At 33.0% G+C, this 24,451-nt stretch overlaps 2 protein-coding genes across 2 annotated transcripts in view; one reads left to right on the forward strand and one right to left on the reverse strand.

Moving 5' to 3' along the window:
- CD36 (CD36 molecule) overlaps positions 1 to 24,451 on the reverse strand; it is a 232,862-nt gene that overhangs the window by 121,236 nt on the left and 87,175 nt on the right. Inside the window, exon 2 of the mRNA XM_054692497.1 lies at positions 23,576 to 23,656. The gene's annotated coding sequence lies outside the window, so the exon portion shown is untranslated. The remainder of the gene's footprint in view (positions 1 to 23,575; positions 23,657 to 24,451) is intronic.
- The window catches only part of GNAT3 (G protein subunit alpha transducin 3), a 39,727-nt gene continuing 21,849 nt past the window's right edge, over positions 6,574 to 24,451 (forward strand). Inside the window, exons 1-3 of the mRNA XM_037518497.2 lie at positions 6,574 to 6,691; positions 17,646 to 17,688; positions 22,684 to 22,825. Coding sequence (XP_037374394.1) covers positions 6,574 to 6,691; positions 17,646 to 17,688; positions 22,684 to 22,825 — 303 coding nt within the window. The remainder of the gene's footprint in view (positions 6,692 to 17,645; positions 17,689 to 22,683; positions 22,826 to 24,451) is intronic.

Genomic DNA, 24,451 nt, shown 5'->3' on the forward strand with positions numbered 1-24,451 from the left:
AACATACCACACACAATCATTTGGAAGAGAATAATGCATTTCTAAGATGGATCAAAAAGCTGTCCAATACCATATCTCTATCAATCACTCACTATTCATCAATTATCTCAATAGACATGATGTTCTTCTATATTCACTCAGTTTAAAGCCTGCCAACAAAACAGAAGAATCATAGGGCATGATTAATGGAAAGTATCCTGCCACATTAATGAGGAAGGACAAACTAACCAAAAGCAGATTCCTCTTAAGAATTTGGGAAGTAAATAAACAACCAATGAGTAGTAGCATAATGTGATGCATTACACAGAACATATTAGATTCTTTCTTAGAGAAGAGGTACCATTCTAGTACCCTAGTGAGGGAATTAAAAAAAAAAAAAAAGCATGTATGAAAGCTAACTTGAGATACCTATTTAGGAAACAGATAAAAGCCCAAATGTAAATGAGAATTTGTTATGCATGCTAATAGAGAATATGTCTGTTAGATTTATTCCCAAATATTTGATTTTTTTTTGTTTCGATAATAAAAGGGATGGTTTTTTTTATTTCTTCTTCTTCAGATTTATTGTTTGTGTATAGGAAGGCTACTGACTTTTTCGTGTTGATTTTGTATCCTGCCACTTTACTGAATTGATTGATAAGTTGAATTAGTTTTTCTGTGGAGTTTTTGGGGTTCTCTATGTATATTATCATATCATCTGCAAATAGTGATAGTTTGACTTCTTCTTTTCCTATACAAAGAAAATTATAAAACACTGTTAAAGGAAATAGAAGAAGACACAAAGAAATGGAAAGACATCCCCTGCTCATGGATTGGAAGAATAAACATTATTAAAATGGCCATCCTACCAAAAGCAATATACCGATTCAATGCTATTCCAATCAAAATTTCAATGTCATTCTTCAAAGAAATAGAACAATTACTGATGAAATTCATATGGAATCACCAAAAACCCCGAATAGCCAAAGCTCTACTGAAAAAAAAAAAGAAGGAAATGGAGGCATCACACGCCCAGACTTCAAACTATACTACAAAGCCATAATCATCAAAACTGCATGGTATTGGAACAAGAACAGACATACAGACCAATGGAATCGAATAGAAAATCCAGAAATAAACCCACAGATTTATGGTCAACTAATCTTTGACAAAGGAGCAAAGAATATGCATTGGAGCAAAGAAAGTTTGTTCAATAAATGGTGCTGGGAAAACTGGGTCGCTACATGCAAAAGAATGAAGCTTGACCACTACCTCACACCATACACAAAAATCAACTCAAAATGGATTAAAGAACTAGACATAAGACCTGAAACCATAAAATATATAGAAGGAAATATAGGCGAAACACTACGTGATTTGCACATCAAAGACATCTTTACAGACACATCACCCAAAGCAGCGATAGTGAAAGCGAAGATCAACAGCTGGGACTACATCAAATTAAAGAGCTTCTGCACAGCAAAAGAGACAATAACAAAAACAAAGAGAAACCCCACCAACTGGGAGAACATTTTTGCACCCAACACTAATGATAAAGGGCTGATCACAAAAATCTGCAAAGAGCTGATGAGACTCAACAACAAAGAAAATAATCCAGTCAAAAAATGGGCAGAAGAGCTAAAAAGAAACTTCTCTGAAGAGGAAATGCAAATGGCCAACAGGCACATGAAAAAATGTTCAACATCACTTGTCATCAGGGAAATGCAAATCAAAACTACCATGAGATACCATCTTACACCAGTGAGAATGGCACATATTAAAAAACTAGCAACAACAAATGTTGGCGAGGGTGTGGAGAAAAAGGAACTCTTCTGCACTGTTGGTGGGAGTGCAAACTGGTCCAACCACTGTGGAGAGCTGTGTGGAGATTTCTGGACCTACTAAACATAGAGCTTCCATATGATCCAGCAATTCCACTCCTAGGTATTTACCCAAAGGACACAGAAACATCAATTCCAAAGAACACCTGCACCCCTATGTTTATAGCAGCACTGTTTACAATAACTAAGCTTTGGAAACAACCCAAATGCCCAAAAATAGATGACTGGATCAAGAAGATGTGGTACATATATACCATGGAATATTACTTAGCATTCAAAAAAGATAAACACATGCAATTTGCAGCAACATGGATGGCGCTGGAAGGGATCATGCTCAGCGAAATAAGCCAGAAAGAAAAAGAAAAATACCGGATGGTCTCACTCATAGCAGGAATCTAGAAAACTTAAATAAGGGACCAGGAAAATGAATAACTATAAGAAAGTGAAAATCAAAATCAACAAAAACTATGAACCAGAGACATTTTTAGGGGGCGGGAGGGGAGGGATTGGGTCAGAATGGGGGGGGGCTGCAATTGTATGGGGAATATAAAAATAAAATTTATTATTTAAAAAAAAAATAAAATTTAATTTGCACCAAAAAAAAAAAAAAAGAGAATATGTCTGGAGAGTTGAGTAGTGACAAGTAGATTATTGAGTATATGGTGACAGGCATAACAGAATACAGTAATAAATATGGAATCTTTATATGTTCAGTAAGGATAATAATGAAACAGCTTTGAGGAAATTTAACCTGGCACAATCAGATAAATTAGACTGAAATAGATCAGAGAACAGAAGCAGGTAACCTATATAAAAGATGGCTGCAATGATCAAAACTGAAGTTTGTGAAGAAAAAGATTAAGGGAGTTAAGTAATGAAATTATATAGAGAAGACATGCAAAAATCTTGAAAGAGTGATCATTTTGGACAAAAGAAGGCCCTTTAGCAACTAATTATGATTCTCATCTTTGTCAATTAGACTTGCAACACTTTATTTCTAGTTACATATAATCTTATCCATAAAGAAAGTAAGTAAAGGTAGAATTCAACTGTACTGAATAAAAATACATATTTGTATTACCCCTTAAGACATAAGAGCTGCTTAATGCTGGCACTGTATACTTATTGCACCATCTAAATGTAATAACTTGAAACAGTAAGTTTTGCCCTATTCCCTCAAGATCAAAAGATTGCTCTCAAGCATTCTCCAGAGGTATAAACTCTCTTGAGGAAATACCATGCTCATAGCTCCCAGAAGTGTACATTTGAGTACCATTAGCAAAGGAAGAATGGTTTGCCTCAATTTTCATGGGAATACACAAGGATAAAGGTCATTGCTAAGGTAGCGAGGACTCAAAACACCCAGGGAGACCCGATGCCTGAAGTCAACACCTCCTATAAGATATGGAAACACAATAAAGAATAATTTAGATGACAGCTGGTATTGACAATTTCCAGAAAGAGCTGAGCCATTGAAGACAGCCACATTTCACATTCTTGGCAGAAATCTATTTGATGACTGTAGAAAACCAGGTAATATCAGCAAAGGAGACATTTTCAAAACACAGGCTGAGAGCTCAATATTAAAAGCAGATGAGAAGTAAATACGCCTCTCTCTAGCTAGATGTTGAATTGTAAATATAAACTTGTGATTATCCAAACTGTTAAAGGCAATGTCCCCTTTTGAAAGGTCTACAGACTTTCACCAAAAATAGCAAAAGGAAAAATTATTCACACCAACCAAGCTTGTGTTATTTCAGAGACCTTTAGAATGAGGGCTTGCTCATTTCTGTATTTTACTTCAAGTCATGCTCTATAATGTACAATTTAGGGCCAAAAGAAGATATTCCTGTTTTGGCTGATGCTGTGATACAAAATGCCCAAATGGTTCTGAAAAATCATTCTCAATAAATATTCCTAAATACCACACTAGGGTGGAAATATGTGATGGGACTATCCAATTACTAGCACAATTAAAAATAAATAATTTTTTAAAACAGTTTTTAAAAGAATCATACAGGTAATAAAAATAATCACAATGCTCCAATACAACGTCTCTTTCTTTCTGTGTGTGTCCATGGGTGTGTGCACACATACATCTGTGCATGTGTCTCAGTGTGTACAAACTCTCTCAGCTGACCAATTATCTACCATGATGCTAATGTCTTTGAGACATATGGCCCTTGTTTTTAAGAACAAACAAGATTTATGGCTATATTTTCCCCTGCATGAAAAACATGTAATTTAGTTTCCTTTACCTGTTGTTATCAATTTTCCCTCACTATGGAGCAAAGTTTAACAAAAGAAACAATAGAAAGTATGTTATCTTTAAGGAAAAAAAATGAAAGTTTGAATGTTGGTGTAAGGCTTTTATTTTTATCTATTTATACTATTTTAGCTAAAAGTGGGATTTTTCATTTTTTTTTTTGAGTCACTCTGAAATTTCTACTGTGTTCAGATAAGCCAACCATGACATTGAACCATAGAAAAAATACTAACTACATTGTCAACCCCAGAAGTGTACAAGGGAAAAAAGTTTCTCCAGACCTATATAAATTTATTAGCAAGAATATTTAACATTTTATATGGTTAGCACAGTGTAAAAAATACTGTGGAGGACATCCAAACTATTAAGATATTGTGCCCAATCCAAATGATTTACTGTTTTATTTTCATCATTTTATTTGAACCAGAAAGCCACAATTCTAAGTGAAGCAAAATGGAAATATCTACATTAACAAACCCTGCTCATTAGTGAAGTTGTGCCACAGGCACCCAGGAGAGAGGACTAAGAAATGAGCCTTTCTCTTTTCTCTGGCTCTTTCCAGTCTCCCTCCCTTAAATATAGATATATCTCGAATTTCATGTCACGATTATTTTAGCCACTGATGAAAATAACATAATCTCATAAAGTTGATGACAACATTCCGAGTTTAAAAAAGGGAGAGTTCAAAAATGTACACTTCCAACCCTGAAAGAGTGGGTCAGTTTTTGTTAGTAACTCAGTAGTCTGGGGAAAGCACATACCCCTTCACATGCAAGGTATATTCCTGCCAACATGTCATGGGATATATTTACATGAATCCAAATTATATGATGTAGCTTCTCAGTTTATAGCTCCTATTTACAAGAATCTTATATATAGTCAGGGTTTTGTGTATATTTAATTAGATATAAAAACTATAGGCAAAAGATTTATTTTAATGTTTTTGTTTTTTTGTGTTGCTGTGGACTTTGCTCATGGGTGAGTAGAAATAAGCTTAGGCAGTGCAAATCTTGTTCCTACAGGGCAGGCCCTTTGCATTGCAAAAACAGAATCGTATAATTTGCATGAGCCCTTGCCTAGCTACCTTTCAACACCTCTATTCTATCATGGCTCTAGGGGAATGAAATTCACAAAGTTTTGACTATGCTAATCTATCTGCAGTCTGATATTTTCAGTAAAAAAGTAAACAAAGCAGGAATATATATTCGATTTGGCAGCCTGTTTCCTTGTTATCAATATGCAAAAACCCACCTGTTCAAATTTTACAAGCAATCTCACAAGAACAGCACTGACAGGCTGATGGGTTGACAGTATGCTAGCATTTCCTGTTTAGGCATAGTCATAAATTCCAAAATGCACATTCAAAGACTTGTCTGCTGCCCCAGGTATGCAACTCTGATTATAAGGAAAATATTGACTACCTAACAATTATTTTACGCTTAATGTAACAATAAATTATGCAGCAAAATCTGTGTCCCCAAACTTGCAGATCTTCAGGTACAAGATATTCATTGGGGTAGTTGAAAGGCATGGAACATCTTTAGGTAGTTACTTTTCAGGAAGAACCAAATTACCTGCTGTTTCAAAGAACATTGCTTTTTATTCCCTTGGTATCAAATCAATAAATGCCCTTCCTGCACAGCATTTGTTATTTAATGGCCCCAAAGAGATAATGCACAGACTAAATTGAACACGATTCGGTATCTACACCAAGTGGGCCCTCAATTAATGTTGATGGATTGACTTTCTCACAAGCAGTAAAAGCTCAATTTATAGAGATGGATATTACGAGACCAAAATCAATAATTTAGAAGCACTGTGTATTGTCTTGTGTGTGCCAGCACAACAATATGTATAAATGTAAGAACTAACTTCCATTTTTTTATATAAAGGTGTTTTGTAATTAACTGATAAATACTAAGAGAATTGTAACCTTTTTAAGTCATAAACTCAGCATAGAGATGCTATTAATTTGGGTAATTTAACAAATATTCTGATAATGATATTGGATTGCTTATGAAGAATTAGAAGACTAAAAGTCCAAATGTAAGATGAAAGCTTGTTGATCACTAATAATAAATTGAAATCACAGTAATAAAGATTGCTACTAGTGGGAAACCATCATTTGAAGTGATCATTGTAGATTATCTCTGGTGTGTAGATCTGGATAATTTTCTACATTATTGTATACTATTCTTTTAAGAAAAATAAGGAGGTTTTCAAAGATGTGATGGAAGTAGCCAAGTAATTTGAAAGCCTAATGAAGTCCCTCTTCAGTTTCCATCAGGGCTGTCTAGTTTTAGCCCTTGATCAGGTGACAGATTAGAAAGCATCTCTTTAGTCAAAGTAGAAGCAGAGCGCGAGAGGGAATGGGCTGTTGGGTGCTTCAGCAGAGCATTGCCCTTGCACCCTATGTTTAAGCCAGAGCTGTGCTCTACCTTTGAAAAAGTTTGAGCAAATAAACTGACAAGTATTGAACACCAGAAGATGGGAAGTGGAATTAGTTCAGAGAGCAAAGAGTCAGCCAAAAGATCAAAAGAACTGGAGAAAAAGCTTCAGGAAGATGCTGAACGAGATGCAAGAACTGTAAAGTTGCTATTATTAGGTAATTTTTTCCTTTGCTTTTGAAACTATAATGTTTTCTTTAGTTGTGATATATATTCTTTTTAAATTTGAATTTAAAATGTTTTAAAATGTATAGATTATAAAAATGTATTTGGAAATGAGATTCTATATGTACACTATAGAAAAATATTAATATTTTCATAGGATTTTATTACATGATTTTGTTAAGCACAGATACAAATATGTTATCAAATAACACAATTTATCTTTGCTAATAAGACAATTTACTATAGTTAAAGAAATTTCATGTTTATTATTTTATGGCACCCTAACCATTTCCTGAAGGTTAGCACTTTTACTAAAAACTAAAATCATTTCATTCCAAGTTGAAAAGATCTGGTAGTATGTTTGAACAGAAATATGTTGCGTTGCTATCCTAGTTAATATTTCTTAATTACTTTTGTGGTTACAGTTATTCATTATTTAGAGAATATAAAATATATTATACTTTAAATTATATTAATACTATTATCCAGGCTACTGAATGCTGCCTGTGCTACTATCTGTACATTTGAAAATTACTTCATTTAAACCCTTTCAGGACCTTTGCATGTTCATTCAAATCAGGAATTATGTCTATTCAAAACTTAGTGTTGTACAACAACTATAAATTTAATCAACGGTCAATGAATTAAAGAATGAAAATAAATGTTATAACATACACTTGTCTATTGTAGAAATTTAACATTTATTAATCAAATGGAAATAAATGCATCTTTAGATAAATATACATATATATGATAATAAGAACTTTAATCATGGTTGTTTGTACTTCCTGGTCTTATATACAAAATGGCTTTTACAAAATTGGGGGTCCTTCAAGTGAAAAAACTACTCAGTTTTTAAGTGTCCCTTCATTTTCTAATTTGTTCCCTATGGCGAGAATTTCTTAGAAACAAACCGTAGAATTCCCAACACTTGCTCCTCAAAGGAAAGGAAATATTTTCTCCCTTTCTTGCTCAATTTTTGTTGTTCACATTTGCCCATAGCTCTTGCAAGCAACCATCTAGAGGTTGGTAACTTACAAAGCTGTTGGGGACAAATCTTATAAAACCAGCAAATATACTTTCCCTAACACTCCAAAGTATTCTCCAAGACTTTGATCAAGAATGAAAGTGTGTGGACATAGAAAAAGCAAGTTAAAGGGGAGAGGAAAAGCCAAGCATTCCTGCAAATGCATCTGAGTCCCTCTTGTACTAAGAGCAATGTTATAAAAGGATGTTAAAATACATTAAAAACCTCTATGTTTGAATAAATTTTCTAAAGAATAAACATGTTTTCAATATACCAAGTATTTTTAGATTAAAGTAGTGAGTTAAATCAGAAAAAAATATAAAGGTTTTTATACCAGGTGTGTGATAGAATCATTAGGTGGTCACATTACATCCTTTATTTTCCCAAGGCAGTCAAAATTGCACAAATTCATTTCCATCATTACCATACAATATGCTTGGACTTATTTGGTTCCAATAATATGTGCACTCAACTTCTCATTCACCTTTTCTTTGTACAAATAAAACAAATTATCTTAAGCACTCCCTATTTCAATTATATTCCAAGCATCTAAGCTTTCTCTTCTTTCTTTGAGTTATATGGTGATCTAATAGTCAAGTTCAAAAAAAACAAGTCTTGTAACAATAGCTTTCTCATTTATTTATTTATTTATTTATTTATTTTTTGCTTTCTCATTTTGAACTGCATTCAGTTCTCTAACCCATAATCTTCATACTCAATTTTGTGTTATTAAAAATAAAAGTGCGCAGGCCTCCCCTGGTGGTGCAGCTGTTGAGCACTGGGCTGCTAGGCTGCCCGCAGCCTCTGCAGCAGCGGTTCATTCCCTGGCCGCAGGTGAGGGTCCCACAAAAAATAAAAAAATAAAAAAAAAAAATAAAAGTGCTCAGTGGAACTAAACTAAATCTTTTATCTTTTGTTCTTAGCTGAGGCCACATTGTTTTACAATACTGTGTATGATTTAAAGGTATAAGATCATGCCCTTCAGGTGTATATTACCACACCCACCATGAAGGTACCATGGACAAACCTCTAGTTAGGATCACAAAGGAAAAAAAAAAAAAAGAAAGAAAAAGGAAGCAAACTTAAGTATAACCAGAAACAAAAAAGAGTAACTAAATTAAATCTTTCTAGCCTCCTACCCTTACATTCTCTCACCAGTGACAAAGCAATACAAATCAACAATGACTCTTATTCATCATTGTGGGCTGAACAACAGTTTTTAACTTATTGGTGGGTATATGTTATGGGGGGTTAGCTAGTTAGCCTTATTATGGATCAGATTCTGAATCTAAAACTATGCTTATAAAGATTAGAAATCTAAAAAACATTTTGACATAATTCATTCTATATGTTGATCTTCTAATTATCTGATGATATTCTAGATGCCAAAACATATCACACAACTTTTCAGATTTAATTGGTATTATAAAATAGATGGGCCATTTTGCATTATTGAACACCGACTTTACTGAACATGAAGAACTATCCAAGTGCTACTTTACAAATAAAGGATGACTTTGCAGAGAGAGTTCCTTTTAATTATGCCTTTCAGACATTCAGTAAAATTACAAAAGAGATGCCAAATCTGCTTCTTTAACAAAAGATAATGTTCTATGAAACACTAGATACAGATGATGGCTGGGGCATTTGGTAACTGCCAGCAAGACAATGCCAGATGTTTTAAAATAAATAGGCCTATCTGGTGAATTCTCTCACCCTCCCATGCTTCTGACTGTACCCAGTGCTTGTATAGATAAATAAATAAATCTTAAAAATAAATAAATAAATAAATAAAATAAATAGGCCTATACAGAGGCATCAGAAAGAGTACACTTTAAAAAAAGAAGCAAATTCTAATAAAGATATTCTCTACTATAGACTTCCTACATTAGTTTTTGAGACAAGTTACAGATGTTTAATCAAATTATTTATACTCAAAAGAAACATTTGACAATTGTGGAATCAATGTTGCTCACATTTACTTATTTCCTTTGTCTCCTCTACATTTAATTCAAGTTTCAGTTTCAATTTATTTTACTATATTAATTTTTTGTGCTTTTACCAATTACATCACGTGACCTGATTAGATTCAAAGTTCCATGGCAAGTTTCAAGAAAAAAATCAGTTTTTTTCTTCATGTTTGAAACATAGCCACATCCGTTCTACAAGTCTCAGTGATAATACTATAATAAACCTTATTTAGTAATTTCCAACACTATCATGGGCTAATTATAATTGATGTAATTTTCCTTACATTCTAAAATCTTTTATTCCAAATTGCTCAATGTACTGTATTATAAATATCACACTAATTTTTTATTGCTGCTATCATTGTTGAATTGTTTTAAAATACTGTTCCAATCACTTAGCTCTTAGAAATATGAACCTGAATGGAACATATAGACAAAAAATAAGTACTTTAAATGTGATTATATTTACTAAGATAATCACCATTTTCAAATTTTCAAGCAACCCTTCTTGTTTAACAAATGGACATTAGATAAATGCCAATGTTATCTAACGAATAACAAAAACAATACAAAATAACAAAACAATATAACTAAATGTTCTAAATTAAAAGGTTAAATAACGGAATAATCAAAGGATATATAGAAACCTTGATTGGATCTTAGATTCAAGAAATATTTAATCTATAAAAAATATTTTTTAACGGTCAGATAAATTTGAATATGAGTACAAATTATACAACATTTTGTATTAAATATGAATTTTCTTAAGCATGAAAATAGCTTTGTATGGTTTTACAGAAAAAAATAGCCTTAATCTTAAAAAGTGCTTTCCGAAGTGTTTATAGACAATGTGCCTAATTTTAAATGCTTCTCCAAACAAAGGAGAAAAATATTTTTTTTAAGATTTATTGTTATTTATACAAGAACTGGGGTACAGGCCAGAGGCGTGGGAGGATGAGAGGATTCACCAGAGACAGAGTGGGGAACAGAACAGGCAGACGAACCTAAGACACTGCTGACGGGAGCAGCAGGTGACACAGGAGAGGTCTGCCACGCCATGTTGGTAACTCTGTGGCCGGCCAGGATTGAACCTGCACTACAGAGGCTGTGGACAGTTTCACAGAGCTGCGTGCAACCACCTGCGCCACCCAGGAGGCCCAAGGACAAAATTTTATGTGTGTGAAGTTAATATGTGTACGCAGTACACATTATTTATACTTTGATAGATCCTTAGAAACTGACTGTATAAGGAAAGCAGGTTCTTGAACAATGTCCATCAGCTGAGAATTTTTCTTCCTCATCAACTTTATAATTAAGAGACATTGAACAAAGCTATGGTATATGAAAAGAAGGCATATCTGTTGTATATGAAAGAAGGCAAAGATGACAAAGCTTTAATAATTGGCAAAGACAAAGGGTGTAAAATATAGGTTCTAATGTACTATTTTCTTAAACTTCCAAGATTTCAAGATTATTAAAATAAAGTTTGGAGGGGCTCCCCGGTGGCGCATAGGGTTGAACGCAGCACTGTGAAGCTGTCCGCAGCCTCTGCAGAACGGGTTCAATTCTCGGCAGGCCAGGGAGAGTCCCACATGGCGCAGCAGACCTCTCCTGTAGTGCCCACTGCTCCCCTCAGCAGTGTATTTCGGTCGTCTGTCTGTTCTGCTCCCAGCTCTGCCTCTGGTGAATCCGTTCACCCTCCTGCGCCTCTGGCCTGTACCCCAGCTCTTGTATAAAAATAAATGAATCTTTAAAATAAATAAAATAAAATAAAGTTTGGGAAAATAAGTGCATTGTATAATTGGTTTTCTGAAAAAATTCAAATTTATCTGAAAATGTATCCATATTGCTTTACAAGTGAATCCTACCCATTAGCTCATGAGCAAATAATTTAAAAATTATATGAACTTTATATGAGCTTTTTAAGGCTATTCTTCTCAATCCAGTATTTGATAACTTTAAGGGGAAAAAAACCCAAAACCTAAAACCCAAAGCAAACAGATTTCGTAAATGTCTGAAATATTTTTTAAAATAGTGGGGTGTGGATTATCCCAAGACTCCACAGTTAAAATATTAGAACAATATTAATATCATTCCTCACATTATTATTCATATGTGTTTAGCATAGGTCAGCACTAGAGAAGAAACATCACCATGACTTTGTAGATGAGCAAACACACAGACTGAAAAACTTCTTTCATTCGTTTCTGACTCAAACTCTTATCAAACTAGGAAAAGAAGGCAATTTCCTTCGCCAAATAAACAGGACGGAGAAAAACCTTCCATGATCGTCATGTCTAATGGGGATTTGGCATTGTTAACGGACAGTGAACAAGTACTTATTATGATTAATATGCTTGACTTTCTCACTTTTAATGCTCTTAACAGGGATTTGGGTAACAGTGATAAGGCTTTATTTGACAGTTGAGGAACATTCAGTATGAAGAGATAGAGTGACAGATAATAAAGTCAAAATTCCAAGTGATCTGAAGTAGCAAAAATAGTTGGCCCAAATGGGCAAAATGAAATTTATTTTTAATTGAAGCTCAATTCAATAATACATGTGTGACACAAGAGGGAATCTGTTTGCTAAAAGATGATATAGAGAAAAGGATAGGAAAAATATTTAACTACTACAAACTCAATATAGCATAAGGATGTGATAAAGCTATTTTTTAAAAAAGGAAATAAGGTAACCATAGTCCCTCCTAAGTGTTCTATTTGAAAACAAGTAGCAGGATCAGGGCAAATGTAGGAGCATCCCTACCCTGCTGTATCAGAATATCAGTACTGCTGATAAATATCTTGGTATATACGACCGAGTTTTTACCACCAGTGTTTCAGAATGACAATGGCTCTTGCATGGAGTGTGGTTCCTATGGAAAAAGGCCTAAAATTCACATTCTACAAGAAAAGACTAAAGGAACAGAACATAATATACTTGAAAAGTCTCTTAGATAAAAGTTAGAGCATGCTTCAAGTAAAATATTGAGAGATGACTAAGCCCAAAGTATATCCTAAGTATTTTTTATGTTAGTCTGCCAAAATCCTGAGGTAGATATTAACACAATTTTATAAAAGAGGACACTGATTCTCAGTGAGATTAAATTTGATCAAGATGTCTAATCAAAGTCAGAAGTGAGTGCAAGCCTATTTTTATTTAATTTAATGTCTATTACATATTCCCGGCTTCAGTCTAGATTACTTAAAGGATTGTCATGTGGAAGGGACATATAATTTTCTTATTGTTTCATGAAAACAGAACAGTGAGTGAATCAAAATTAAATTATTCAAAAGGGACTGCCCTCACATCTTTGATGCCCAGTCTAGCAACACATGACAAATAGCAACATGTCTGTGGAAGTACACGGTTTTTATATTTAGAGTAAGTTAACCTAAAATAATTTACAAATATTAAAATTACCTTGATAATCACATCAATTGTATATTTAAAAGGAAAACAACACTATGGCATTATTATTATGATTCATTATTATTATGAGTCAAGAGAGTTTGTTTTAAACCAGGTCTGGACTGATAATCTCTGAACTCAATTTTCCGATGCACAGAATGAAGAGATGTGCATAGCTGGTTGACTACTAAGATTTCTTTCTTCTCTACAACTACATGATTTTTAAGATCCCTTATAAAAAATCTTACTCATGACTAGAAGTCGAAGTGTTTATTCTCATTTCACTTTTACACTGTTCACCTGTTTTTACACTTTGTACTGAATAAGTCTTGAAAGGTGTTCAGTTGAAGTTTAATTTCAGGTATAGATACTGTATACTTACAGCCATGTATAACTAAGTGTATACCTAAAATATAACACATATACCTAAAATGAAAACTAAGATTGGTTTTGGTATTTTCAAATAGAAATGTGGAATAAAATCTCTAATTTATTGTCATTAAGAGTGAAAAAAATCATCATGAGTATTAGAAGATGAACCAAGCATAACTTTAAATATTTATTTACTCAAAACACTAATTCAAAGAAATAAATGCATCTCTTCTTCAAATTTCCTTGGTACCTTTGACCCACATAATAATTTTAGTGATGACCACAATTTGGAGGGAGAGATTGTTTTAGAATGCCCTCAGCCTATGTGAACATGCTGTTTTGATAACTATATTTGGCTCTGTAACATGATCTAATCTTACAAGAATGGGATGATTATTGTGAACTAAGACCTAGAAACATTGTGAGAATGGGATTCACTAATTTATTTCTAAAATAACTTTACAATGGAGTTCCAAGTAATAAATGAGATTTTCAAGAGGTTGGCTTTTCTTCAGGAATTTTCTGTTAATCCTATAGTTAACTATATTGGACATCAGTATAGAACTAAAATCACTACATAGTACAAGAAATAATCCAGACGTTTCTGAAAGTCTTTCAAGGAAAAATATTGTTTTATATGTGGATTTATTAAAAAAGCTACATTTATTTTAAAAAGTGACAGGCTATTTTGCTTGTCTGAGACATATCATGAATGATTAGATATGTTAGAAAAAAGCTACAAAAATAACAAATGCACAAAAATTACAAATAACTTCGGAAACTTGCTCAGTTTTCGTATCATCAGTATGATTATCAATTGGCCCTATATGTGAAGTATAAAAGACCATTGTCCCCAAAATTATGGTAACTTTTTGACAAGTTAATAATACAGAATAAATTAAATTTGGTTGTGACTATTTAAAATTTTTACATGTCTAATAGCGCATGTTAGTACTGTATTTGTCTACCATGCATATGCATGCTTGTACAATTCTGGAGCATTCCTTGCACAGTTTTTCTCATTATTCTCATGGTAGTTAATTGATTTAAATGAAAGTGAACTAAACTGCTATATTTCACTTTAGAAATCATAGGTGTTGCAGCAGTACTTAAGGACATGTAATAGAAATTAGTCCTTTTCTCAGTCTCAGATTTTCTCGAAAGAATTCTTTCCCCAATATTTTGACTCTGATTGAACAGCATACAAACTAAATATATCTGCAAAGACAGGGACTGGAGTTTCTGTTGGACCTATTTGTTCCTGTATCCCCTACCTCTAATCTTCCACAACTGAAAATACATGTTAAGAGAGATGTTCTCCCAATCTGTCACCTGTGTAGGATGCTACTACATTTTAATGTACATTTTGCCATAAGAGTTTAAAGCAAAACTACCAAGAGCAGTTTTAGAATCAGATTGAATAACTTTTCCTTCAAGGAGATGAAAAGCCTGGAGCACAACAGCAAGTTGTCTAAGTCAGCAAACCAAAGTATTATGCAAAGGTCATTGGTTTGCAATTACCACTTTCACAAAGTAATACCCAGCCATGCAAAATAATCTAGTCAGGTGTCTTTGGGAAGCAGGTGAAGTGATACTTTTACTGTGATTTTTTTATTCTCAAATACTTCATTTTTACACATAGCCTCTATTAGAAGACATAGCTAATCAAGGTCTGTATTTGTGTTTAGCAGAAGTCTCTGAAAAAAGATTAGCAGACTGCTGTGGTTGATTTTACATTTGTTAACCTTTTTTTTTCCTCTCAAAATTCACACTGTGTGAAAAACCATAAAAAGTATGCTGGATGATTACCCAAGAGGAAAAATCTACATATCACCACCAGATGGTGAAATATTATTTCCCATAGTTTTACCACACTGACTTCTTCAATATCATATATTGTTTCAGACAACTACAGAAACTAACACATTTAGAGATGCCTTAGTCCAAACAAATTTGCTATGAAGAATTAAATTTAGTTGTAGTTATATCTGTTTTCAAAGTTTAAGAAAAGGTTGCCAATTAAGCAAGGGCATTTCAATATGTATACATATACATATATATCTATATCTATATATATATAGATATACGTGTATATATATATAAAATTTGGAAGTCAAATATTATTTTCAAAGTATGAATATGAGTTTGTCTCATTGAGATTCTACTATGAATTAGGCACTATATTTGCTGCTTCAGACACATCAGTGAACAAAATGAAAAGACCTAGCCTGTGTGGAATTTACCTTGTGGTGATGGAAGACAAACAGGAAAAATGTAAACCAATATGTAAATAGCTCATAGTTTGTGGAGTAAGGTGAGCACTAGGAAAACAAGTAGAATAGGGAAGGGAGAATAAAGTGGTTGAAAGTGGGGCTAAAATATTTAATAAGGTATTCAGGATCCTCAGGTGCAATATATATTACAGTATAATTTGGATAAAAGTCTGAGATTTAAGTTACCAAAAGTCATGTGACACTAACATAAAATGATACTAGTTTAGGTAAAACAAGGTATAGTTGACTGCTTTGCTAATAATGGATATTGGTTTTCTTGAATTTGGACTTTTCTTGGGTGGTTTTAAAATTGGTTTAGGGTCTCCCCGGTGGAGCACTGGGTTGAGCGCAGCACTGTGAAGCTGTCCGTAGCCTCTGCAGCGCAGGTTTGATTTCCAGCTGGCCAGGGAGTTACCCACATGGCGTGGCAGACTTCTCCTGTCTCACCTGCTGCTCCCCTCAGCAGTGTATTTCAATCAGTCTTCTTGTTCTGCTCACCACTCTGTCTTTGGTGAATCCTTTCACCCTCCCATGTCTCTGGCCTGTACCCCAGTTATTGCATAAATAAAAAATAAATCTTAAAAAAATTGATTTAATTGTATTTATTGAAATCTGTTCAAAAGTAATAACCAGACAGACTTTGAAGAATGTCTTGTCACCCAATTTCTGGGGCTGCCAGTAATATATGGAAGCCTTTGCTTCTCTTAACATGCATAAATTAGTATGAGAAAACTAAAATTCTATGTACTGGTATTTTGGATCAGACTCTTGATAAATATCATATTTTAATGTCTCTATTGATAAATGTTACTGTGACCTGGGAATACATTCTTAGGATATGATTTTATATGGATTATAAAATGATGAGCTTTCCTTAATACTTAGTAATTTTATCTAAAAAAATTTATGAACAGATAAACTTATCAGGCTTTACCAATTCATTTTTTTAATTTTTTTTTTAAGATTTATGTATTCATGCATACAAGAACCGGGGTACAGGTCAGATGTGTGGGAGGGTGAGAGGATTCACCAGAGACAGAGCAGAGAACAGAACAGGCAGACTGACTGAAATACACCGCTGAGGGGAGTAGTAGGTGAGACAGGAGAGGTCTCCCGTGCCATGTGGGATTCTGACAGCTTCATAGCGCTGCTCTCAAAAGCCTGAACCACCAGGGGAGGCCCTTGGCTTTACCAATTCTTCATGATTCCAGACTTTTCTGTCTTTAAAGATTCTAACTTCCAAACTTCAAGAAGTTGCCTGAATTTGCTCACTCCCCACTCTCATCCCTCACATATCTAGGACACAAGGATAAGTAAAAACTAAAGTTTGTTTTTGTACTGTAGCCTTACCCCTTACCCTACATATTGTAGTTATTTTGGTTTTTGTTCTGTGATCATTTTAATCAAATTCTGTCACTATATTCACTCAAGAGCTATATTCATTTTTATTCTCATCTGCATACTGATAATCATTTGATAATGATTATATATAATTATATTCATAATATATTTCTACCCTAATGTTTGAAATAAAACTATATACATTATATATTAGACCATCTTTCTTGGGTTGCAATCTGAGGAGATAATAAGCTTTCAAACTATGTTCAAATGCAAGAACAGATTTTTTTTTCCTTAATACTCTCTTCTCGCTTTAGAAAATATCCTCTACCTTGGAGCAGACCTCTATCTGTGTATATCAATATGAGGAGTTTTACTTTCTTCTGCTCTACCAGAAAGTAGCTCATCTCTTTCAGAATTTGACAGAGATTACTGTCCTTTACACAAGACAGGTATTTGTTTATTTGCCAATAAGTAAGTGACACTCATGCATATTAATATCTATAAAAATGTGTTACATCAGTTGATAATACTCTAATCTTTCTGTTGCAGGAGCAGGAGAATCTGGGAAAAGTACTATTGTTAAACAAATGAAGTAGGTACACATATTTTAAATGTTCGATATTTTATGCCTGTCCATGTATTTGACCATTCTTAAAGTAGTTTTGGAAAATCTGATTGATAGTCTCTAAATCACAGGTTATAGCAGAATTGGCACAATTCCTGTTCAAATATCCCTCCCAGCCTTGAGCAGAAAACATACAGATGAGTAATAATATAATTTCCATTCCTTTTTTAATTTTGCCTCTCAACAAAGTGAATACTAAGAGCAGCTATGTTTTAAATAAATTAAACAGAAACTAATCTAGGGCTTTAATATAGTGTTTAGAAATGAAATCACTTCAAAATATGCCAATCAACTATCCATTTGAATCATGCGAAAACAGTATTTCTAACATAATTGGTATTTTGTCTAGCTGGGAATGAAATGCACATTTGAAAATAATTAGTATTCAGGGATTTCAGTTCACTTATTCTCCATACTTATTAATGAAATAAGCAAATCTGAATTTCTTAATAAGCAAATAATTAACACAAACATTACAAGAATGCGATGTCTAAATGAATAAAATGGTAATTGATAAGTGGAGATGAACAGACATGGCTTTGTCTGGAGAATTTTAAAGGACAATCATTGTTACGGGTAAAGAAGACAATCACCTTCGAGCTCCTTTTAAATATATGTTGAAGGGTCTTCTTTGGAGCATATCAAGTGGGAATGATCTGAGACATTGTTTATTTTAAATTGAAACCAACACAGCATTCCTTTCCTTTTTTCTAGGTAATGTCATGTACATTTCATATGAACCAATATTTAAGCCTCACTTTTGAACTCTCCTGTAATCTCTATCTACAAAAAGTGGTTTACCTTTTCCTGTCTCTGTCTCCTTTATCCCAGTATCACTGATCAACTGCTTTTGGCTTCTCAGCTCCATCCTTGAACCCGAGTCATCCTGCATCCCCTCCAACACTGTGTTCATCTATTCTTTTCTTTCAGGTTATAATCGTGTTTGAGCCCCTCTTATCCCATTCTACCTCTCCATTTTCTATGAGGTTAAATGTAGAAGAAAAGAAAAGACCAATTATTTGACTACATAAATTTTTAAAGTATTTATATAAACAATTAGATAGAAAACTAGAAGAAAATCCATAGTAAATATGATAAATATGATTGACTAACCTGCTATATAAAGACCTTGAGATTGTTAAGAAAAACAATAAGCAGTCCAATACATATAATTGGGAAGATACAATGAACATAGAGCTCACAAAAGGCAAATTTCAAATATTTATTAAATATGTACATTTTAGTTTAAACTAGTATAAAAAAGTGAAAAATATACCAATAATGAGTTATTTTTCTTCTTGGTAAATTGGTAAGAAATAATTTTGAAATAATATGGCCAGTAAAGGTGAGGTTTTAAGAAATGGATTTTTTTTCTCACTACTACTTGCAGAGTAATATAACAAGTTTAAAGAACTAATCCTTACAATAAACATAGTAAATTGGGAAAATCATTGATTTTATAAATACATTTCTAGAATTTTAAATCATTGAGTTTTTTAAAAGTCTGAAAATAATTTAAATATGAAGATATGAATATGAGATAAAGCAAAGTGCCTGAGATTAAAGAAACATACAGATTGCAAAATTATAGGACCATTCAGTCTTTAATTGCAATATTTTGCATATATTATAAGTTATATGGATATGAAAATAGTTTTAATGGAAGAAAATGCTTATTTTTACTAGAAAGCCAAATTATAAATTGGTGGAGCCTCCCTGATGGCCTAGGGGTTAAGTCTCAGCACTTTCATAAAAATAGAAATTTGTATAATCTTCATCTCAACTAAGACAAAATAGGACTTTTTTTTAATGTATCAATAATCAGAGAAACTTGCTCTCAGTAGTGGGACTTAGTTGCACTGTACCTTTGTTTTGAAACTGTTGGGTTTATTCAATGAGCAAATATTACTTTTATTTTTTAGAAAGAATGTGTCTCCTTATTCTGTCATATCTCTCCTTTTTCTCAGTAGTATCTGTAAAAAAAATAGTCAGCACTGGCTCTCTTTATTCTTCTTTCCATTTACTCTTCTACTGTTGCCACTACTCTTGCCTCTGGCATGTCTCAGAAATTGCCTTTATAAGCATCAATTATGATCTCCCAATTGCTGTTTTTATATGTTTCAGAGACCACATTTTAATTTCACTTGACTCCATTGGGCTTTTCCCTCCTAAAACTTTACCCCATCTTCCAGGATAACTCTTTCTAGAGCCTCCAAACTCTTCTCCCAGATTCTCTGACTATAACTTAATTGCTGGTGTCTTTTATGTACTAGGTTCTCTTATCTGCCTACTTTACATCTTTTTAAATGAAAACTGACAAAGTCCAATGATTTCAGTATCATCTTCAAGGGAACTATCCCAGAATATTTCCTTCAAACTGAGACACTGTATAAACTAGAGAAGCAAATGCATTGCATCTGTTTCTATAATCTATGGACAGTTCCAACTCAGAATAGTTAACGCTAAACTTATCTTCCCCCATCCAATGAACCTCTAGGCCCTAAAATGAATTATAACAATATCAGTGCAAAAAACAATATCTAGGTGTAGTTATCTGACCCCTCACCTTTTCACAAAGTTATGCCACATCTCTAAACAGATCATTTTTTCACATTAATTCAAAACCTCAGCATTTTTAATGTGAATTAAGACTGTATCTTACTAAATAGTTTTTATCTCCCACCTCTTCCTTCCACTGTATTATCCACACTACCACCAACTGATATCCTTTAAAAGACTATCTTTTTCCTAAATTGAAATTATAACCTACACTATCAAGCTTCTAGCTCTTGACTATCTCTTTATCCTCATGTCCCATAGTTTCTCCCTTCCTACTTTCTCTTTCAGAAATGCTGAATTTACATGGTTCTATGGACTAGCATCCTATAGAAGGCAGTATAACTTGATTGCTAAGACCATGGGCTCTAAATTAACTACATTTGCTTTCCAGCTGTACCATACACTGTGCATGTTGGGTAATTGCTTCCATTTGTCTATGCCTATGTTTCTTATGTAAAATATAGGCAACAATTTTACCTACTTTAGTTCATTGTATGAAATAAGACAAGGATACAAAGCACTTCAAAACAGTGTTTACCACATACTGACAGCTTGATAATTTTAAGTATATTTTTGATCACACTGATTCTTCTGCCTACAATGTTTTCCTTCCTCTTGACTATCTGGAAATAACTATCTTCCAATAATCAACTGGCCTTCACAGCTCTCAAGCAGTCTCCCTTGACCCCTTATACTTGCTCCCCATAGAATTTATCAGGTTTTCTTTTGCAGTTCTATACTACATGCTGACATTGTTGCTGGACATTACTACACTATACAAAAATTGCTATGACTTCCAATAATCTGGTACACTATGATAAACTGTCTGAATGTTAGGAAGATTCCATATCCGTAGTGCCTAATATGGTAGCTGCTACATACATGTGCTTATTAGTATTTGAAGTGTGGTTAATGTGATTAAGGAACCGAATTAATTTTAATTTAATTAGTGGGTCTAGTGGCAACTATATTAGATAGTGAAGCTCTGATCTATGTTTTTGAGATGACGGACTTGTATAATTTATTCATTATCTTTAACATATAATGCATATAATTTGAGCAGTCCTAGTAACCAACTTATAGCTAGAGCATTTGATTTCACAGAAATTTATTTATGCAACTCTTAGCAAAACAATGGTATTTAAAGTTCTACAGACTTTTCAAAGTCTGCTTTTATCATTTTGCTGTGCAATATACATTTGCTCATATTATAACGAAAGGCTAAGAACCAGAACCTATTCCATATAGAAAGTCTACATTCCCCCAAATTTATTGTAATTGCCTTGTAATTTAGGACATTTTACACATTCTTACAGCCTCTATCTGTTTAAATTACTTATTTGTTTAATGCAACAGTCAAATTTAAAGCAGAAATATAGTAATTTAAATATAGCAAATATTTAAAACAAAAAAATAATTGATAAAGGTACATTTACTCCTTTTAACGCAGAATCCTTTCATTTATAGATTTTAATGTAGAAGGGGCCTATGTATTCTTCTACTCCTATATTCCTATATATGCCAATATTCTTTTTACTACTATAAAGCCATTATGTGTATAGATACACTACGAATACTTAGTAAGATGACATCCAAAATGATACCTAATGAATACAAAGAACTTCCAGAACAGACAGAAAAATAAAAACAAAAATATATTACGCAACAAACATGCAACAAAGTAATTAGCATATGCAAAGATTTTAGCTTTTAATAAATAAGTCTATTTTAAGCTATTATTCCAAAACTATAAGTGTATTGTTAACTTGACCTGACTTCTGATTGAATGAGTGGAAAGAAGAGTTCAGCCAAATAATATGTCTGGGCATTTCAACTTTGAGCACTCAGTGGCACGTACACAGATGGAAAAGTGACAAAGGGATATAACAGTGGATAATTAACACTTTGAAAAAATGCTTTTGTTAATGCTATAAATAGAAAACAGGCACTCCTATTTCCCAATGTGACTTAAGTGATAGGAAAAGACATGAATGTTCTACTAAATTGTTTCACTTCCTCTAAATATCATGCTGTAAACACCACAAAATTTTAGAACACTGTATGTACCTTTGCCCTGGGACTAGAAAATTTTTGCCTGAAAAAAAATAAGCTTTTAAAGTAAAATGATCCTGATTTATTCATTTTATATACTGGTTATCTAGGGACAATCCTAAGTCCTTTTTATATTTAGCATGAGATTCTCAGAAAGAAAATGCTATATTAAAGCAGTGATAACAAAAATCTAAAGTCATAGAATTGCTCACCTTTAGCATATATAGACAAAATTGTTCCTTTTAAAACTAATACATGCAGCAAATTTCTTTCAAGCAAATTACTGTTGATGTGTTTCAGTATTACAAGCAATTGTTCAACTCACAAAAACGTTTCATGTTTACATTATAGGATCATCCATAAGAATGGTTACAGTGAACAAGAATGCATGGAGTTCAAAGCAGTAATTTACAGTAACACATTGCAATCCATCCTAGCTATTGTAAAAGCCATGACTACCCTTGGGATTGATTATGCAAATCACAGAAGTTCAGTAAGTATGCAAATAATGACAAGTGTAGATCCTACCATGACATTTGAGCTATAAAACAGTAGGACTTACCAAATTTTTAGTATTGATCTGTACCCAAAATTTAAGTATATAAAATATGAATTTTAGAAACATTAATTTTATGTAGTATAAGATTTTCTAGTTTCCTTTGAATGAAAGATTTTGTTGACTATGTGCTATAATCTTATGTAACATTAATTGTTTTCCCAGGAGTCAAACATACTATCAAATCATATACTACGTTAAAAAAGCACTGCTTATATTTGCTAAAAATATAACAGTGTTTGTTCCACAAAAGCAATCTGTTTAGCTCTACATTTATTTCTTAGTTTAATTATGAGACATTCATGAGACTTATTTTTAATAATAACACCTCAATTATCATTAATGTTCATTGATCATTATAGAGTCTATATAAGAGGGGAATGCTTCTTTTATAATGTTAGTTTTTTAAAAAGAATTAAAAATTGTGTGCTTAAAATGTTTGAATAAATATAACTGAGAGTCATAGCTTATTTTTATATGTTAGCATCTAAATATCACATTTCATCTTTTATATTTTGTCATATAATTATTTCATTAAAATACATTTTAAATTCACTTACTTTAAAACAGTTTATTTGCAAACATATCAAAGTATTTTAGTTGGCAAGTGAAGAATATAGTAGTATCCAAAGAAATGTTGATCATTCCCAAGAAAAGGAGTAACAACAATCCACAGGAAGAACTCACCTGTTTCCATAGGTCCTCTCCAAGAGCAGCTGATTGCCTCCAGGGGAAGCCAACAGTTCCCAATGTAAGAGATCTTGAATACTAACAATAGAAATAGAGAGGAACAATACAGTTAGTTATAGAGAAGAAAATGAAGTCTGTAATACCCTCCCTCCCACTCCTCCAGGAATTTAGGGATGTATCATGTAAGTGACCTCTCAAAACCATCAAGGATGAAAAAAAAAATAACTTTCATTATGTTAATTTTAAAGGCACTGATAAATCCATTTTGTTCTGCCACTTACTAAGAGCCACAGTGTAAAAATGCTGTTCTTAGAACTAATGATTTGTAAAGCAGAATCAGAACTTCTGCTAGTCTCTCCTTCCATTTTTAGTTTTTTCCAAAACTTGGCTCTTACTTCTCTAGGTAACAATTACCCTCTTACAAGGGGAATTTTCAGGAACTGAACTGCAATATCCTTTTGTTCTTTATCATCATATGGTGTAATGATCACGTTTTTATTGAGTAGTTTAATCTTTGCTAAGAACCTAGGACTTTAAACTGTCCTTAAGAGACAACAGGTATAACTTCCTTATTTAAAGATGTAGAAGATAAGGCCCAAAAAAATTTAACAATTTAGCCTGCATTAAACAGAGTTTAGAAGAAATTTAGAAGAAATTTGCTGGTTAGGAGTCTCAATGATTTGGCATGCAGGTAAAGAGAAAATAATATGCTGAATATCACTGCCATTATGTAACTAAAAAATAAAAATGTAATGTATTCAAATTGTACATGGAGTGGTGAAAACAGAGTAATTTAAGCAGCACTATGCAATTGGAATGATTTCTGAGTAATCTCCATGTCGTCAAATACCAAGTAGTTGTCAGACACTAGAT

Source organism: Talpa occidentalis, unplaced genomic scaffold, assembly GCF_014898055.3.
Source record: "Talpa occidentalis isolate TD23 unplaced genomic scaffold, MPIMG_talOcc4v2.1, whole genome shotgun sequence".
Lineage (NCBI taxonomy): Eukaryota > Metazoa > Chordata > Mammalia > Eulipotyphla > Talpidae > Talpa > Talpa occidentalis.